This window comes from Meriones unguiculatus, chromosome 1, assembly GCF_030254825.1.
Source record: "Meriones unguiculatus strain TT.TT164.6M chromosome 1, Bangor_MerUng_6.1, whole genome shotgun sequence".
Taxonomy (NCBI): Eukaryota; Metazoa; Chordata; class Mammalia; order Rodentia; family Muridae; genus Meriones; species Meriones unguiculatus.
In genome coordinates this window covers 8,182,064-8,199,023 of record NC_083349.1, presented here as the reverse complement: position 1 = coordinate 8,199,023, position 16,960 = coordinate 8,182,064, and the positions used below count along the sequence as shown (strand labels likewise).

At 44.0% G+C, this 16,960-nt stretch overlaps 1 protein-coding gene across 2 annotated transcripts; it reads left to right on the top strand.

Annotated features, from left to right (window-relative positions):
• Positions 1 to 1,023: 1,023 nt before the first annotated feature.
• On the top strand, positions 1,024 to 16,960 carry Nsmce4a (NSE4 homolog A, SMC5-SMC6 complex component). Of its 2 annotated transcripts, XR_009590987.1 has the most exons (12): positions 1,035 to 1,414; positions 2,367 to 2,444; positions 5,360 to 5,490; positions 7,934 to 8,085; positions 9,997 to 10,096; positions 10,869 to 10,959; positions 12,020 to 12,114; positions 13,729 to 13,777; positions 15,230 to 15,321; positions 15,411 to 15,497; positions 16,332 to 16,380; positions 16,704 to 16,960. XR_009590987.1 is itself a non-coding variant. In XM_021647885.2 (11 exons), exons 1-10 carry the CDS (start codon positions 1,132 to 1,134, stop codon positions 15,483 to 15,485), a joined length of 1,146 nt encoding a protein of 381 aa, XP_021503560.1. In that variant the 5' UTR covers positions 1,024 to 1,131; the 3' UTR covers positions 15,486 to 15,497; positions 16,332 to 16,504. The 2 variants fall into 2 exon arrangements, 1 of the variants encoding a protein (XP_021503560.1); XM_021647885.2 differs by lacking the exon at positions 16,704 to 16,960 and having other exon boundaries at positions 1,024 to 1,414; positions 16,332 to 16,504.

Genomic DNA, 16,960 nt, shown 5'->3' with positions numbered 1-16,960 from the left:
CGGAGAAGGATAGGAAGTTCTCTTTGTCTCTTTCTTTTTGCTCCGTTTGGCCAGGCAGGACCTCATGAATTGGATGGTACCCACTCACGTTTCTGAGGGCGGATCTTTTTTACTAATCTGAAAACTGCCCCAGACTTCTCTACAAATAATGTTTCTGCCCTCATTCTGGGCATCCCTTATCCAAGTTATCATGTAAATAAATGGCATAAAATTCATCATCATAGAGTGGAGAAAAGCCCCCTGGTGTGCTGGATTGGAACCAGAGACATTGCTATACATTCGCATTTTATTTCTTTTAAAAAGTTTTGCTACGTGTATGCATGTGTGTCTGGTGATCTTTTATATGCGTCTCATATGTGCAGGAATTCTAAGAGGGTGTTGGGTCTTCTAGGGTTGGATTTCTAGACAGCTGTGAGTCACTCTGTGAATGTTGAGAACTGAAGCCAGGTCCTCTGTGAGAGCAGTAGGTGCTCTTGACTGCTGAACCATCGCTTCAGCCCCAACTTTTATTTCTTCTTAGTAGTCTATATTAATATACAGAACAATGGATTTCATTAATAACATTCACCCCCTTCTTTTCCCAGTCCTCTTCTGTGATTTCAATGCAAATTTGTGTTTTAAATTAACCCAGCAATATAAAACAGATGCATTTATAGATGTATACGGGTGTTTATGAATAACTTCCCAGCTCTTTTTCTTTGGGGGCTCTAGAAGCAATGATAGCTCAGTAGCAATGATCCCCCAATCCTCTCTCTCTCTCATACACTCAGCCCTTGGGAGGTAGATTCAGGAGGATCATGGTTTCCAGTCAAGGAACTCTGTTTTGTTTGTTGTGTGCTCCCCAAGGGCAGAGGAGCCAGAGAGTCAGGGAAGATTCATGATTAAGTGGGACGGGCACTAGGATCAGGGAGCCAAGGTCTGAAGCCTCTCGGGGCAGTGTGGCCCATCGAGGAGAGCCAGGTACGTCCAGAGCCAGCCCCACCGCGGACCTCCCACCACAGGCGTCGCTGTCCGCTCGCGCGCAAGCCGGGGAGCTGCGTCGCGCCGGGAGCCGGCGCTCGAGCCCAGCGGGGGGTTTCAGTTTCTGGCGCGAACTTCCGCCGCTCCGAAGTTGCAAGGCGAACTGGCGCGATGTCTGGGGACAGCAGCGGCCGCCGGCCCGAGGGCCGGGGTCGGGGTCGCGACCCTCACCGGGATCGCACCCGCTCCCGCTCCCGCTCGCGGTCCCCGCTGGCCCGCCGCGGCGCCGCGCCGGAGCGCAGGGAGGCAGCGGAGCGCCCGAGCTTGGAGGACACCGAGCCGTCCGATTCCGGGGACGAGCTGATCGACCCGGCCTGCCTGGAGGCGGAGTACGACCAGGGCCTGTGCCGCCAGATCCGCCATCAGTACCGCGCTCTCATCAACTCCGTCCAACGTAAGGTGGCGCTTTGGGGCTGCGCGGGCCGGCGGCGTTCCGTGACCGGGCAGGGCGGCTGGGGGCGCGGGCCGGTCGGCGCCGGCTCGCGGCAGCGCGCCTCCGTCTGTTTACTAAGTGCACCCTTCGCGACCTTGGCGGCGGGCGCGCAGGTGCCCCGTTGCCAGCTGGAAAAGCGGGAGGCCGGACCTGGTGGTGACTTGCTTGAGCTCAGGCCGGCCCGTAGGGAAGACAAGCCAGTAACATCAGGTGCTTTTTGTTCGGTCTAGCGTGCTCCGCGCGGGCGTCTGACCTGCGGGGCCCCTCGGGGTTGCTGAAATGCACATTTCCCTCCTCTGCCCCGATCCACTGGATCAGAAATGCTGGCTAGGCCCATGCGTTTGTCGCGTTTCTCTCCGGGCGACCTCGCTGCTTGAGAAGTTTGACAACCGCTTTTAATTAAGGCCCTGTTTTGGGGAGCAGGAGAGGCGGCCCTTTGTAGTAAGATGACAGGGAGTCAGTGTTTCCTGTTAAAAGTTCAAGTTTCGGGTTCTGGGGAGATGGTTGAGCCGGCAAGTGCTTCTCTTGCTCAGAACCTCCCTAAAAATGCGGAGCTAGTAGTGCAGACTTGTATCCTCAGCTCTGGGGAAGCAAAGTCCCTGGGTCCCGCTGGCCAGCCCACCTAGCCTACTTGGCTAGTTCCAGGTTAGTGAGACCCTGTCAGAAAAGGCAAAGGGGATGGCGAGCTGAGGGAAGGACACCTAAGGTTGTCCCTCAACCTTGTGCACACACAGAAGTTCAAGTTGCTTGAAACAGTACTACTGCCTATTTCTGTACAATTTGGTAAAAAGGTAAAGGCATTTTTAATCATCACACAGGAAGTAGGAGTGGGACTTAGCTTCACTACCGTGACAACTGTCAGCTACTCAGTAATGATGAACACATTTCCCTGAGTTTGTATTCTTTTCAATAGAAAACCGGGAGGACATACTGAACGCTGGTGACAAATTAACAGAGGTCCTTGAAGAGGCAAACACTCTGTTCAATGAAGGTAATTTGTGGTTTTAATATGTTGTCATAGCTCATACTCATCGAATTACTTTTACAGAAGCAAAATCAATGTCGTTACACGATTCCGTTGACTAGTATACCTAACAGGTCCAGAGCCCTTTGCATTTCCGCAACAATCCTGCTTTCACCATTTGGCTCAGCGTATTTTAGGGTTCTCCATGAAATTCTGGGGGTCAGGGAGGAGTCGTTCTAAGAAGCCTCTTCCATGAGCTGGGCAGTGGTGGTGCACACCTTTAGTCCCAGCACTGGGTGGGCGGCTGGATCTCTGATTTAGAGGACAGGCTGGGCTACGTCCCAGGACAGCCGTGGCTACATAGAGCAGCTCTGTCTGGAGACAAAAACAACCTCTTGCTGTGATTCTTCTGCCGGCCCGAATTTGAGCGCTCTGGTTGTGTGTTCCATTTACCAAACGGAGGAGTTCGAGAAGAAGGCGGCTAGCCTCAGACGTCGGATTTCCTGAGCTTCTGGTCTCCCCTCCTTTAGCTGTAACCTATCACCTAGTGGAGGTGGCCTTATCTACCAGCTCACCTTGTGGTGGGGCAGCGTGGGAGAGCCATGCACTTGTGTGGAGGTCTGGCACTTGGGAGTTTTCTCTTTGCTTTAAATTATGTGTATATGTGGGTTTGTGCAGGATCTGTGGTGCCAGAAGAGGGCATCAGGTGTGTGTGTATGTGTGTGTGTGTGCATGTCTATGTCTGTGTGGTCCTCCTCCCAACCCCCGCCCCAGCTGGAGTAACAAGGAGGTTGTAAGTTGTCTGACAAGGATATGGGGAACTAAAGCCAGGGCCTTTGGAAGAGCGGTACTCTGTTAACTGCTGAACTTCCTTTCCAGACCCACGGTCGTGGGGGTTTTACACCACAGTGTTAGTTTGCACTAAAAGCAGCGGCAGTGTTGTGTGGTAACCACTCGGCCGGGGTCTGATGAAGGAGGTTGGGGGACTCCCTGGTGTCCCCCAACAGAACCATGTCCTGTTCGGGCCTCTCTCACTGCTTTGGGAGCAGAAAGGGACAACTGCAGTGGTAAAACAGGATCATAGCGTGGGGGTCGGGCGGTGGCACACACCTGTAATGCCAGCACTCTGGGAGGCAAGAGACAGGCGGATCTCTGTGAGTTCAAGGCCAGCCTGGTCTACAAAGTGAGTCCAGAACAGCCAAGGCTCCACGGAGAGACCGTAAAGAGAGAAAGCAGGGTTGGCTTGTTCCTGTTAACCACAGTTGATGTTCTTGAGGACCGTTCACGTAATCTCGTATGCCTGCTTGTTTCAGTGCTGGCATAGTATTTGGTGCCCTCTATCTTTCGTGCTCTGGCCGTGGCCTCCTTATGGTTCCCCTGCTTGGTCTGGAACGTACACTAAATCACCTGTGGAACTTGAAGGACTGGGGTTCCTCTTTTACCTGGAACGTGTCCCTTCTGCCCTGGCAAGGTTTTTTCTTCTATCCTACTTGGGCTCACAGTCTCCTCACTGTGAGTCTCCCTACTATCTACTGTACATCTACCCACATGCCACCTCCCTCAGCTACTGCCTGTGTTAATCAGAAGACAAAATTACTAGGCCCTCAAGAGCGCCTCAGCTTGTCTTCTATGGGTGTTACACCTCTATCTCAATTCTTTAGAGAACATGCTCTCATCCAGGCAGGATATTTGCACTTTCCTTGCAGTGGCTCATGGCTCATGAGGCTGTTGGGCTAGGGGAGTATAGATGAAAGCCCAGGATCTGCTTCCCCCGTTTCCATCACTTCTGTAGTGACTTTTTTCTTTTCATTTTTGTTTTCATGTGCACTGGTGTTCTACCTCCATGTGTGTCAGTGTGAGTGTGTCAGAGCCTCTGGAACTGTCGTTACAGACAGTTGTGAACTGCCGTGTGGGTGCTGGGAATTGAACCGAGTCCTCCGGAGAAACAGCCAGTGCTCTTAACCACTGGTCCATCCCTCCAGCCCCTGCAGTGACTCTTGAAATGATTAAAATCTTCTGTAAAGAGAAATGATGGATGAGAACAGAAGGGTCAGCAAGTTCAACAATGACTAGCTGTGCTTTTCTTTTCCTATTTGTGTGAGGACTATTCAGGAAATCAGTGCCTCACATGCATGTAGTCTTGAGGGCCATGCTGGGCACAGACAGGTATTTCTGTTTGAGTTCATCAGGGTTTGTTGGCCTTGACTTACATTAGAGTCTTCTCAGACTAATATTTTTGATTCTCTGTGATCCACAGAACAGGGCTGTTAGCCCAGCCCCCTTAGCTCTGCTGCGCTCTTCAGTTGACCCCCTTTTCCCTCTACAGATGTTATCATCTCTCCCTATCTGTAGTGGCCTTTCCATTTGAGTTGCATCAGCTCAGGTGAGGGTGGCGACTGGAATGTGCCAGTCAAAGAGACAGAGGTGTTTAAGCACGACACAGGTTTTGGTTATAATGGGGTTAGTAAGAGACTGTGGCTCAGTGGGGGCTAAAGAGACAGCTTGGTAGTTAAAAGCTCTAGCTGTGGTTGCAGAAGACCCAGGTGTGATTCCCAGCACTGACATGTTGGCTCATAACCATCTGTAACTCCAGTTCCAGGGGATTATGTCAACCTCTTCTGATCTCCATGGCATGAGGTTCACACATGCACGTACATACGTGCAGTTAAACACTCACACTCATAAACTAAACAACAAAAGTAAAAGATTCTGGTTCAGAGGCCAGGAATGTAAAGACTACAGAGTAATCTTTCAGGAAGCCTGGTCATCTGTGGTTGAGATTTTGGTGACATGGGAAGGGAACCAGTTTTAGAATTCCACGAGTCCATTTCCAGCCTGTTGAGGTTTATGTTGGCCTAGTGGAAAGATCCTAATAAGTGCTTGGAAATTTGGGGAAATGCTTATGATTGTATGTTTCTTAACTTGTGTTTCTTGCTCTACAGTGTCACGAGCAAGAGAGGCAGTTCTAGATGCCCAGTTTCTTGTTCTGGCTTCAGACTTGGGCAAAGAGAAAGCCAAACAGCTTCGCTCTGACCTAAACTCATTTGATATGTTAAGATACGTTGAAACTCTGGTAAGTTCAGAGCTGTAGTATTTTAATTGAATGCTTCTTTAAAATGTGTTATATAATTCTCTATTTGCTTCTATCAGTATGAAAATGATTTTTCACTTTGTTTTCTTTTATTCCTTTTTTGGTCTTAGGGTGCTCCAAGGAGCTCCTAGGAAATTAACAGATTAAAGTTGAGGTGTGTGGTGGAATTTAGGGTTGGAGCTCTGAGCAGTTTGAAACTCTCGGCTTTCTCTTCTAAGACTCTGGATGTCCTGGTTGTTTACTAATGGCTATTTCTTTGTTTACTTCAGAAGTGTTCTAGGTCATTCTGGTAAGTCTGTTCTGGACTGGACCAGAGCTCACGCTGTGGAGGTGGAGGTCAGGGGCAGCTCAGGGTAGAGGTAGGCTGGAAATGAGTTGAACCTTGTTGTATAGGCATATTCTGTCTTGGAAAACTTGTAGAACCATGCAAGTATGATGGTGGTTTTATATTTAATTTAGTTTTTAATTTAACCCACCTTTGCTTCTTAACAAGTTTGAAGAGTTAGTACCTGAAATTTTAAAACTTAAAAAAATAATTTATTTACTCTTATTTTATATGTATTGGTGTTTTGCCTGAATGTATGTCTGTGTGAGGGTGTCATATCCTCTAGAGCTGGAGTTACAGTTGTAAGCTGCCATGTAGGTGCTGGGAATTGAACCCTGGTCCCCAGATTTTAAAACTTTTTGATGCTTGTGTCCAAAAGAAGAGTAGAAGCATATGTTTTGTTTGTTTGAGACAGGATCTTTATATAGTCCTGTCTGTCCTGGACCTCGGCGCTCTGCCTACATCTGCCTTCTGAGTGCTGAGATTAAAGGCATGTACTACCCCAGCCAGCTGAATTTGGAAATTTGACCATGCCTTTATGGTTAAAAGGTTATTAGAATTGTTTAAGCTGTATGCTAGGACACACCTGTAATCTCAGCTACTTGGGAACCTGAGGCAGGAGGATTGCAAGCCTGGGTTCTATGAATAGGCCCTCTCTTAAAATAAAAATTGAAGAAAAGGGCTTGTGAAGGTGTGGTCCTATAGTAGAGCACTTGCCTAGCATAAATAAGGCCTTTGGTTTAATACCCAATACTGGAAAAAAGTCATCCTTGTGAGATCTGGAGAGATGAAGTGACTACTTCATGAAATACTGAGGAAGACAGTTATTTGCAATTTGTTGTTTTTAAAATCTTACTGTTTTCTTAGACTAAGTATTGTGAAGTTCAGTGTATTTTGGAAATGTTGACTGGTCTATGCACAGTGAGTATTTTTAAGATAAAAGTTAGTTACGCTTTAACCTTTCAAAAGCGCCACAATAAGTTAAAGCCTTAAAGCAGGAAGTAGTTTCCTGGATTGGCGACGCTTTGGTGTGGTGGTGCATGCCTTCAGTCCCAGCACTCAGGTGGCAGAAGCAGGCGCACCTCTTGAGTTCCAGCCAGCCTCCAATCTAGTTCCAGGCCAGCCAGGGCTACATGGTGAGGCCCTTTGAACTGGATGGCAAAAGAATGGAGGAGGACCAATTGCCCTGCCTGATCAGGCTCTAGCAGCATTTTTTTTTTTCCTTTCTAAGTTTGGTTGTTTTGAAGGCTTTCTAATTATATATACTATTACTTTAAGAACATTTAGGCATATTACAGCCTGATAATAATAAACGTGTTCTTTCCTAAGAAACAAATGTGACATAGTATTCACTGCACCTGGCTGTAACAGTACACTTGTATAAAGTGCAAGAGCATTGTGGGACTCACTGCCAAGTCTCCTGAGGAAGAGACACTGTCAGGAGTTTCTTGTGTGTTACTCTTCTCTGGATATACTGAGATCCCTTCTAGGAAGTTGGCCTGTCACTGGGATCTGAGAGCCAGCTAAACTTCCGGTTCTGTACTGGAGTGCTTGCTTTGGGGTCTTCAGTTTCCCTGCTAGTCTATAGTTTTGCTCCTGATGGGGCTGCCTGTGCTCTAGTAGGCCCCTATGCATGAGCTTAATGCCTGCCATTTTCAAGGCCCTTAGGCTAGAGTGGAAAGGAACAAGTTTCTCAGACTCAGCATGAGACACTTGAGCTAGGTACCTCTATTTTGAATGTTTCTAGTGTACACAGTAGGACAGTTTCCCTGGCCTCTGCTCACTCGGTACCTGAAGCATGCCACTTGTTGACTGCCAAAAATTTTTTGCCGAAAGACTCCTTAGGGGCAGAATTGCCCTAGTTGAGAACTCCTGAGCTAGGTCATCTCACTGTCTCACTGATAGTTCTAAGTATGTTGAGGAATGTTTTCACACAAGAGAAGGTATTTCTGAATAGGGGCTTATATGTAAAATTATCTTTGCAATAAGAAGTGGAGCCGGTATGAAAACAGGCTCTCCCTCTTTTCTGGCCTCTTTATTGAATTTGGTGAATGGTTGCCTGCGGTTTAACTTCTTTTTTTTTCCTTTTTTTTTTTGTAGCTTACACATATGGGTGTAAATCCGCTAGAAGCTGAAGAAGTCATCCGTGATGAAGATAGAACTGATTTTGAATTAATTGTCTATGACTCCTGGAAAATATCAGGCAAAACAGCAGAAAACACCTTTAATAAAACCCATACATTCCACTTTCTGTAAGATTATTTTCAAAATCCAGCAGACCAGCCATAATAATAATTTGTAAACCTTAAGTTATTTTTATTGTGGGAACAAAGATTTTTTTTTTAAGTAGTGAGGAGGTCACAATCATGAAGCCATTGGTCAGAGAGACTCCCCAGACTTGGAACAGAAGTCCGTAAACATGACTGGAGTCAGCAGGTCTCTGTCCTCCTTTAGGAGAGGCCGTGGGGGCTTGTTTGCTTTCTAGGTCAGGAATTTGGGGTCTGTAACGTGTTTCTGTATGAAGGTACCTGCTGAGTATCTTGAGATCAGGGCAGTTTCTGTCAAGGGCCATTTATTATAGCATCGTTTTGTGAGATTACTCACTGTATTTGAAGACTACTTAACCAGCTTATTGACTTAAGAAATGAAGTGCCTGATTAGTGCTCTGGCAAACCAAAGCTGACCAAAGCTTTCTGGTTCTTTTTGGATAGCCTGCAAGTGTGAAGCCCCTCTTCCCCAGGAGGTCCTTTCTATGCATCTATCCAGTGCGTTCTAGTCCTTTTTTCCCATAGCTCCAATATACTGGTCTCTGTTTCTTTTAAGCCTGAGATGGGTAGAATCTGTGTTTGGAATTTGGGTTGTAGCAGGGCTGTGTCCTGGCCCAGCCATCTATAACATGCCTTCTGGCAACTCAAGTGCCCAGAGCTATTTCGTATGAACTGTGAAAACCACACTTCTTAATTATGTGATAAAATCCAAGTCTGTTTTTGTTCTGTGCTAATCTCTGTCTTAAGTCCTGGCATTTGAAGGGAAAGCCTTAATCCTTGTAGTCACCCAGCCCAGTTTCTAGCCACATGAAGTATTTATTACTCTGCCCCCATACTCATACCCTCTGATTTCACTCATCTTTCTGGTGAGCTTTACTTACCCACTGATCCCAACCTGGCTCCCTCTAGTAACTTTTCCAGAGAGAATATCAGCAAATGATAGATTTCCCAGCCAGATCTGTACTTGGGTAGCTATTTCTGCCAAAAGGCTCTCATAACACTCTGGTATAGGAGCTATCGTATTGAGATGATGTAAGCATTAATCTTGTTCCATCTGTACTATATACTTTCTTTAAAAAAAAATGTGTATTATGTGTATAGCATTCTGCATGCATGTATACCTGCATGCCAGAAGAGGGTACCAGATCTTGTAATAGATGGTTGTGAGTCATCATGTGGTTGCTGGGACTTGAGCTCAGGCCCTCTGAAAGAGCAGCCCGTGCTCTTAACCTCTGAGCCATCTCTCCAGCCCTCTATACTTCTTAAGTATAGTGAGCAAATGGGATAAAACTCTAGGGGCCTTGAACTCTATGTGTTACTGCAGCTGAAGGCTGCATTAGGATTAGTTTTTGTTGTTGGTTGGTTTTTTGGAGGATAGAGTCTTAAGAGAACCCCATCATCCTGCCGGGTGTGTTCAGTAGTCCTCAGCTGTGAGCCACTACCCTGACATACCTAAGACCCATGAGCTCATCTTTCTGATCTCAAGCTGCTTTTAGCCAGGCATGGTAGTGCATGCCTTTAATCCCAGCATGGGAGGGGGGGTCAGGTGAATCTCTAAGTTCAAGGCCGGTTTGGTCTACAAAGAGTTCTAGGACAGCCAGTGCTACATAGAGAAACCCTGCAAAAAGTTTCCTTGTATGACAAGCAAGAGGCTAGTTGGGAAGATTCCCTAAGTCCATTCAGTGGCTTACTGCAGTCCAGAGCGCCAGGAAAGTGTTAGAGAAGGTTTCTGATTGCTTCTAGGAACACAAGTGGAGCAGAAGAGATGTCACAACCTGAGTCTAATCACTAATGCCTGCTCTGAGTTTGACTGCCCTACCCCTACTGCTTTTAGTCAGTGAAATGGGTTTGTTTATAAAGAAAACAAAAAAGACATGAAAGCATCCTTTTCACTAGGTTGGGTTCAATACATGGAGAATTCCCTGTGCCAAAGCCGAGAACTGATCGTCCAAGACAACCTCGCATGATCGAAGAGCAGCGGTCAATGCCTGCCCAGGTTTGTTTTCAAATACCGCTTTTTAGGCTAATCTATACTTAACACAGTATACACGCAGTTGGGTGTGGTGGGGTTGGAGGCCAGCTTGGCTTACACGCCAAGTCCTAGGCCAAGCCAGCCGGAGCTAAGTAGTAACATCCTGATTCTGTTTTAAAAAAATAAAAAAAAAAAAAGTTGTAAGTATCTAAGTGTTAGGGTCTAGAGTCAGGGTATAGTCATTTAAATACTTTATTTAAAATGTCTCTTAACATTTTGGGATTGACCACTTTAATTCATTTCTGTGGTTTTAATCCGTTCTAAACCAGAGTTTCTCAACCCTGGTGCTGTCAGCATTAGGGCTGGGTAAATCTTACTGTGATGAAACTGGCCAGGGCATTGTGAAATGTTTAGAATTCTTGGGCACTACTGACTGAGTGCTTATAGCGCCACCCATCCCAACTGTAGGCAGAAATGTCCCCAGGATCCACCCCTGTCAGGCAAGCCAAGTCCAGTTGGGAACTGCTGTCCTGAACTCTGTGTTGGGACTCTGTGTTTAGTCTAGACACAGTTGAGCTAGCAGTTTGGTAGTGTTACCCTTCTACTAATAAGAGTACGGGAATATTACTGAGGAAAACCTTTTTAAACTTTAAAATTTTTAATTTTAAATGTGTGTAAATTTAAAAAGTAGTAAAGCCCAACCTAAACTTTGAAGTTTGGATGGTCAACAGGGAAGGAAAGATTATTTACTGACATGTGAGGGGTGAGTGAGCCTGATGATGATTTTCTTTCCCAGTTGAAATGCATGGAAGAATCTCATCAAGAAGCAACTGAGAAAGAAGTAGAAAGAATCTTGGGACTGCTGCAGACATACTTTAGAGAAGACCGTAAGTATTGGCACCAAATAAAAAAGAGCAGCCACTGGTGTTTATCAGGCATCACTCTCTGCAAGGTTATTTTATTTAAAAGGGATTTTCAGTTGCATATATTTGAGTTATTTTGATTCTTTCCATTTGTTTATGAGTTCAGTATAGTCTAGACTGGCCTGGAATTCATGGCAGTCCCCCTGCCTTAGCCTCCTGAGTGCAGGGATCACATGCGTAAGACACAGTGCCTGTCTCACTGTTTTGTTTTTTTAATTTAATTTTTTTTTTGTCAAACCTTTTATGAAGCTTTCCCATTTATTACCCCATGTGAGAATGCTGATAAAATAACTTAACCTAAGCCACTCTTTCTTTTAGAAAAGGATTTGTTATCTTTATTTTATGTGTATGGGTGTTTTGCCTGCCTGTATGTCTATATACAACACACATGCCTGGTGCCTGTGTTCTTAACCTCAGAGCCATGTCTCCAGCCCCGATAAAGTATCTACCACCCTCCTATTCCCTATGATGGCCACTTGTCAAACATGAGGTGCCTGTTTTAATAATGTTTTCTGTTTGTTTCATGTAGATGTGCATGTCATTAGGTTTTTGTTGTTGTTAGTTTTTGTCTTGGGGTTACTTTCATTTTCCTTTTTTTCCCAAACTAATCATGATACACACTTTCTGCAATATGACTTCCCTATAAACGTTCTTCTGCATCTTAGAGCTTGCCCCTATTCTTCTCAGGACTTCCTATGCTATGGCTGTATTATAAATATGGTTAATAATCCTTATCACTGCAAAGGTTCTTTGTCGTACTTTTCTGCTGTGCAGACGGCTGAAGTGAAAATCGTTGTCTAACCTGCTATGCTTGAGCCCTTGTTCTGAGGGTGGCTGCCAGGTCAGTGAGCATCCGTATTTTAATAGAAATGCCAAGCTGACCTTGAGAGTGGCTTACTGCCCACAGCAGAAGGCTTGTCTGTTCCTTCTTTTGTCTCTGGTGAATGTTAGGGCAAAGACCTTATTGTGAAGCAAAAATCTTTTTTTGTGTGTTGAAGATTGTCTTTTTTTCTTTTTTCTATAGCTGATACTCCAATGTCCTTTTTTGATTTTGTGGTTGATCCACATTCTTTCCCCCGTACAGTGGAAAACATCTTTCATGTTTCCTTCATTATACGGGTAAGGTTTTAGATTTCTCTTAATGTCTTTTATGTTTTTAAAATGATATACAGCTGATAGAGGTATTTGCCCATTATAGCAGAGTATTAGTTGGTGTGTTAGATAAACTAAAATTCATGGCTTGCCTTTAATTTTTAAGATCACAAGGTGATGGCTGGAGAGATAGCTCAGAGTTTAAAAGCACTGGCTGTTCTTCCAAAGGTCCTGAGTTCAATTCCCAGCAACCACATGGTGGCTCATAACCATCTATAGTGAGCTCTGGTGCTCTCTTCTGGCAAGCAGGCATACATCCAGGCAGAATACTGATTAAATAATAAGTAAATCTTAAAACAAACAAACAAAAGATCACAAGGTGAACATTAACCATCTGAAAAGCTCAAACCTTGAAACATGATAGCATAATTGGAAAATTCACAACTACTGAAGCAGGCCCGTTAAACAGAATATAAAGTTAACTTTTGGCAGTGTAAGGTGTATATGGAATATACATGAATTTCATGTTTAGATTAGGTCCCAACTTCATGATACCTTATTGTATCTGTGCAGATAGTCTCAAATACCCACAAATTTGAAACACTTCAGTTATAATGGTAAAGCTTGAATATGAAATGATTAAAATACAGTAAAGTTCCAGAAGTTTTCGTGCTATATAAAAATAAGCTTGCTGGGTGGTGGTGGTAGTATCACATGCCTTTAATCCCAGCACGTGGGAAGCAGAGGTAGGCAGATCTTGTGATCAAGGCAGCCTCTGGAATAGACCGAGTTCCAGGACAGCCAGGGCTGCACAGAGAAAGTGTCTCAAAACCAACCAACCAACCAAATAAATAAATAAATAAGCTTATTCTGAAGAAGCAGGAGAAGGGACCATTCCTGGGTATAATCCTCATATCTCACGTAGTAACAATAGAGAAGGAAAATGAGACAAAACAGCTGGTAAATGTGGATAAAGGATCTATAGGAAGGCTTTATAGTATTATAGCTCATCAAATGTGAAATTTTTCAAAATCATTAAAACCCTATCAGTGTGTAATAGATGTTTGAATTAAGACTTGGGCCTTAAATCATGTTGCATTCCTAAATATGTAAGATGAATCTGGTTTTTAACTTTAAACAAAAGCTTCTATTTACCCATGTATTCTGTCAGACAGCAGAGGCAAGTTTGCCGGTGGCCCCAGTGACAGAATTACACGTAATAAAACGTGGAAGGTATGGAGTAGAGCACATAAATCAGTTAGAGAACCAGAGGCTGCTCCTAAGGTTTCTCAGGCTTGAGGGCTGATGCGTTGGCACAGTGGGTAAAAGCTCTCGCCAGGTCTCATCTGGGTCTCATCCCCAGGACCCACATGGTGGAGGAGAGAACCAACTTTACAACCTGTCCTTCGACTTCCATAGTGCCACTGCATTCCTCAGATGAACAAGCATATAATAGTAGTAATTATAATAAAGTCAGCATGGAACCTGCGTTTAAGAATGGAGACGTGAGCAACACTCTTTGTGAAGGAAGATGTGAGAAAAGTCTTGTCTGGAACCTTAGGGTTTTGGCTGTCTGAAATACAGACTTTTTTTTTTTTCTTGCAGTAGATTTTGATGTTTCAAATTGTATTTTTGTTTTAGGATGGTTTTGCAAGAATAAGACTTGACCAAGACCGACTACCAATAATAGGTAAGTGACACTGTATTTATAGACGTTAGGGACAGGAGAGATGGATGGCTCAGAGGGTAGAGCACTGGTTGCTCTTCTAGAGTCCTGAATTCAATTCTCAGCAACCACATAGCCATCTGTTAATGAGATCTGGTGCCCTCTTCTGGCCTGTAGGCATACATGCAGACAGGACGCTGTATACATAATAAATAAACAAACAAACACATAAATCTTTCTTTTTTTTAAGTTAGTTTTAAAAAATGTTAGAGTTTATGAAATGCATTTTATTTTACTAAATGCAAGGTCTTTCTTTGTGATGGTCTTTCTTCATGGCACAGGCTATGTAGTCCAGGCTGGCCTTAAACTCTCAAATCTTCCTGCATCAATCTTTTTAGTGCTGGAATGAAAAGCTTGTTTGTGTTGTTGTATTTTTGTTGTTTTTGTTTGAGACAGGGTTTCTCTAAATAGCCCTGGCTGTTCAGGAATTCACTGTGTAGACCAGGCAGACCTGGCACTCAAGAGATCTGCCTGCTTCTCTTCTTCTAACTCTGCCTCCCAAGTACAAAGACGAAAGGCTTGTGCTACTACACCTGGTGTTTTTGTAGTTGTTTTTTAGTTGGTTTTGGTTTTTCGAAACAGGGTTTCCCTGTGTAGCCTTGGCTGTGCCTCCCTGAGTGCTAGGATTACAGGTATACGCCACCACGCCTGGCTACTGTTTGTTTTTTAAACCCCAGAAGTTCCGCCACTGAGACAGTCCTACCATATGTCAGTAGCTAGCCTTGAACTTGCTATGTAGAACATACTCAAGGAGGTATGTAGAACTTGCTATGTAGAACATACCTCAAGGAGGTCTACATGTCTCTGTCTCCTGGGTATTATTGGGATTGAAAGCATGTGCCACCATGCCTGATAAATTCCCACTTTTAATAAAATTTATATAAACAAAATTTATCTTTCATAGTTAACTAAAAATTCTGAAGATAGAGCGTGGTTTAAAACTGATGGATTGAGTGATAAATTCCATTAAATTTTAATGTTTGTAATTAGTCATTTTTGTAGTTTGCTTCTTTCTCACCACCACTTGCTCATGACACCAGTGCCTCTCTCTGAGGTTGTGTGTATTTCATTCTTACCAGTATACAGTCTCTCTCACTCTTGCCCTTCTGACATCTCTGGTGGAGAACTAAGGACTTTGACTCCAGTTAACCTGTTGCACGTTCTTAGTTTCATATTGGAGTCATGAAAGCTTAGCTAGGTGGCTAGTGCACAGGTATGCTAACATGTTTAGAGCGTGAAATACTATGATTAATGTGGAAAGTCAGCGTAGTCACTGTCTACTGAACTAAGCCTGTAGTGCGTGAAATTCTAGAAAGTACAGTATCTTCTCAGTACAAACATCACTCCTATTATCATTTGCTGTTCAAGTTACCTATTCTGACTGATGAAGTTTGAAAACTTTTGTCTTTCAAACAGAGCCAGTGATTAATGAAGAAAGCGAGGGAATTGACCAAAACACTCAAATTAGGAGTCAAGGAATTATAGCTTTGAGTTATCATGACTGGGAGGTAAGGCCCTGCCTGTCGCCCAGCATGGTTCTGATCTGGACCTCATTCGCTGTGAGCCCACTGTCTAAATGTTCCTTGTTTCTGAGCAGGAGATTGTGAAGACCTTTGAGATTTCTGAGCCTGTGATTTCTCTGAGTCAGAGCCAGCAGCGGCTAAGTGCCTGATGCCAGCTGAAGGTAACATTGTCCACACTATGGCCACATAGTTGTATTAAAATTTTGTTAGGCAACCCAAGCCATAGTAGTTCCTCATTCCCATGAAATTTGGGGTTTGCCTCCCTCTAGTGTCCATCTGTAGAACTGTGTAACTGGTAAGGAAGGCAGGAGCCAGCATGGGGCCTGTGATTTAGGTGTTTTTAAGGTCTGTAGATGAAAGAGCAATGCAGGAGGATTCTTTTATTAATTTGTTTTCACCTAACAATAAATAAGTGAAATATGGAATCCTCTCCAGTGTCGCTCACTGTTCTGTTAGATTTCTTTTTTAATAGGCACAAAGCAGAAAAGCATGGTGAGAAGGTAATTACCTTAGAGTACTGCTAGTAAATAGACATTTCTGAAGTGAATTATGCTATGGGGGGAAACCCTTCATTTTTACAAAGGGGAACATTTCTAGAAAGAAATCTTAGTAGCAATGATGTGCTGTTCTGTACTGAAGACAGCAGTGGGTGGAACTGACCTTGACTCTGTTGGCCCTGCCCCTTTAAAACCTTGTGGAGTCACTTCACTTTACACATTTATTTTCTTTATCTGTAGGTTTGTCTATAAAATAACTTTAAAGTACTTTTTGTAAACTCAGTCTATGAACGTCTTTGGTTTCAAGGTAGCTTACCTCTGTTAGACTAGCTTGAGGGAGAGGAACTCTGTGAAGATAGAGTGGTTTCATCCGGTCCTACTCACCGACAAGGAACCAGCTAGTAGATTGCATTTGTGTATATAACATGAGTTCCGGTCTATCAGCTGTTAACCAGCTGCCTTCCTTCTTTTGTTTGTTTGTTTGTTTGTTTGTTTTAGGACTGAAGGCAAGAGTGAGATCCTGAAAGGAAAGCAGCATGTATTGTATGTATGTGTGATTAAATGTTTTTAAAGGTGAAGATCGTTTTTAGTAAACTGTAGCTTTTGATAGTTAATAGCTTTGTCATGGTTGTCTTTGATTAAAGGAAATTCACTGCCATATTCACAAATAATTGTCTCTATTGTCTCCTGGGGTCGGGATGTGTGGCAGAGTGTAGTCCTTTTTCTAGTCCTGCCCCAGTAAAAGTTGTACTTAAGTTGTTAGTGCATGATAGATAATATAGTGCTTTTTATGTCTCTTTACTTACAAAGTTAACTGGCCAAGCCAACAGATAATAGGTTGTGCCAGATGAACTTTCTTTCTTTTTGTAGATTAAAATGGTCAAATATTTTTTGATGTAACTTGGCCTGTGCTGTACACTCAAGGAGCTGTTTCATCTTCTGGCAAGTCAAGCTGGACCACGCCCCTAGCAGCAATAAGTGGGTCCCTCCTGCTGCGTGTTCCTCTGCCCTTGGGCTTGGGCTTTCTAGTTAGTCCTTTATATTTTCTGGGATCCATCTCCCTAGCTTTCTATAGAAATTGTGGTACATTTACACAATGGAATAAGCTATTAAAAACGAGGAAATCA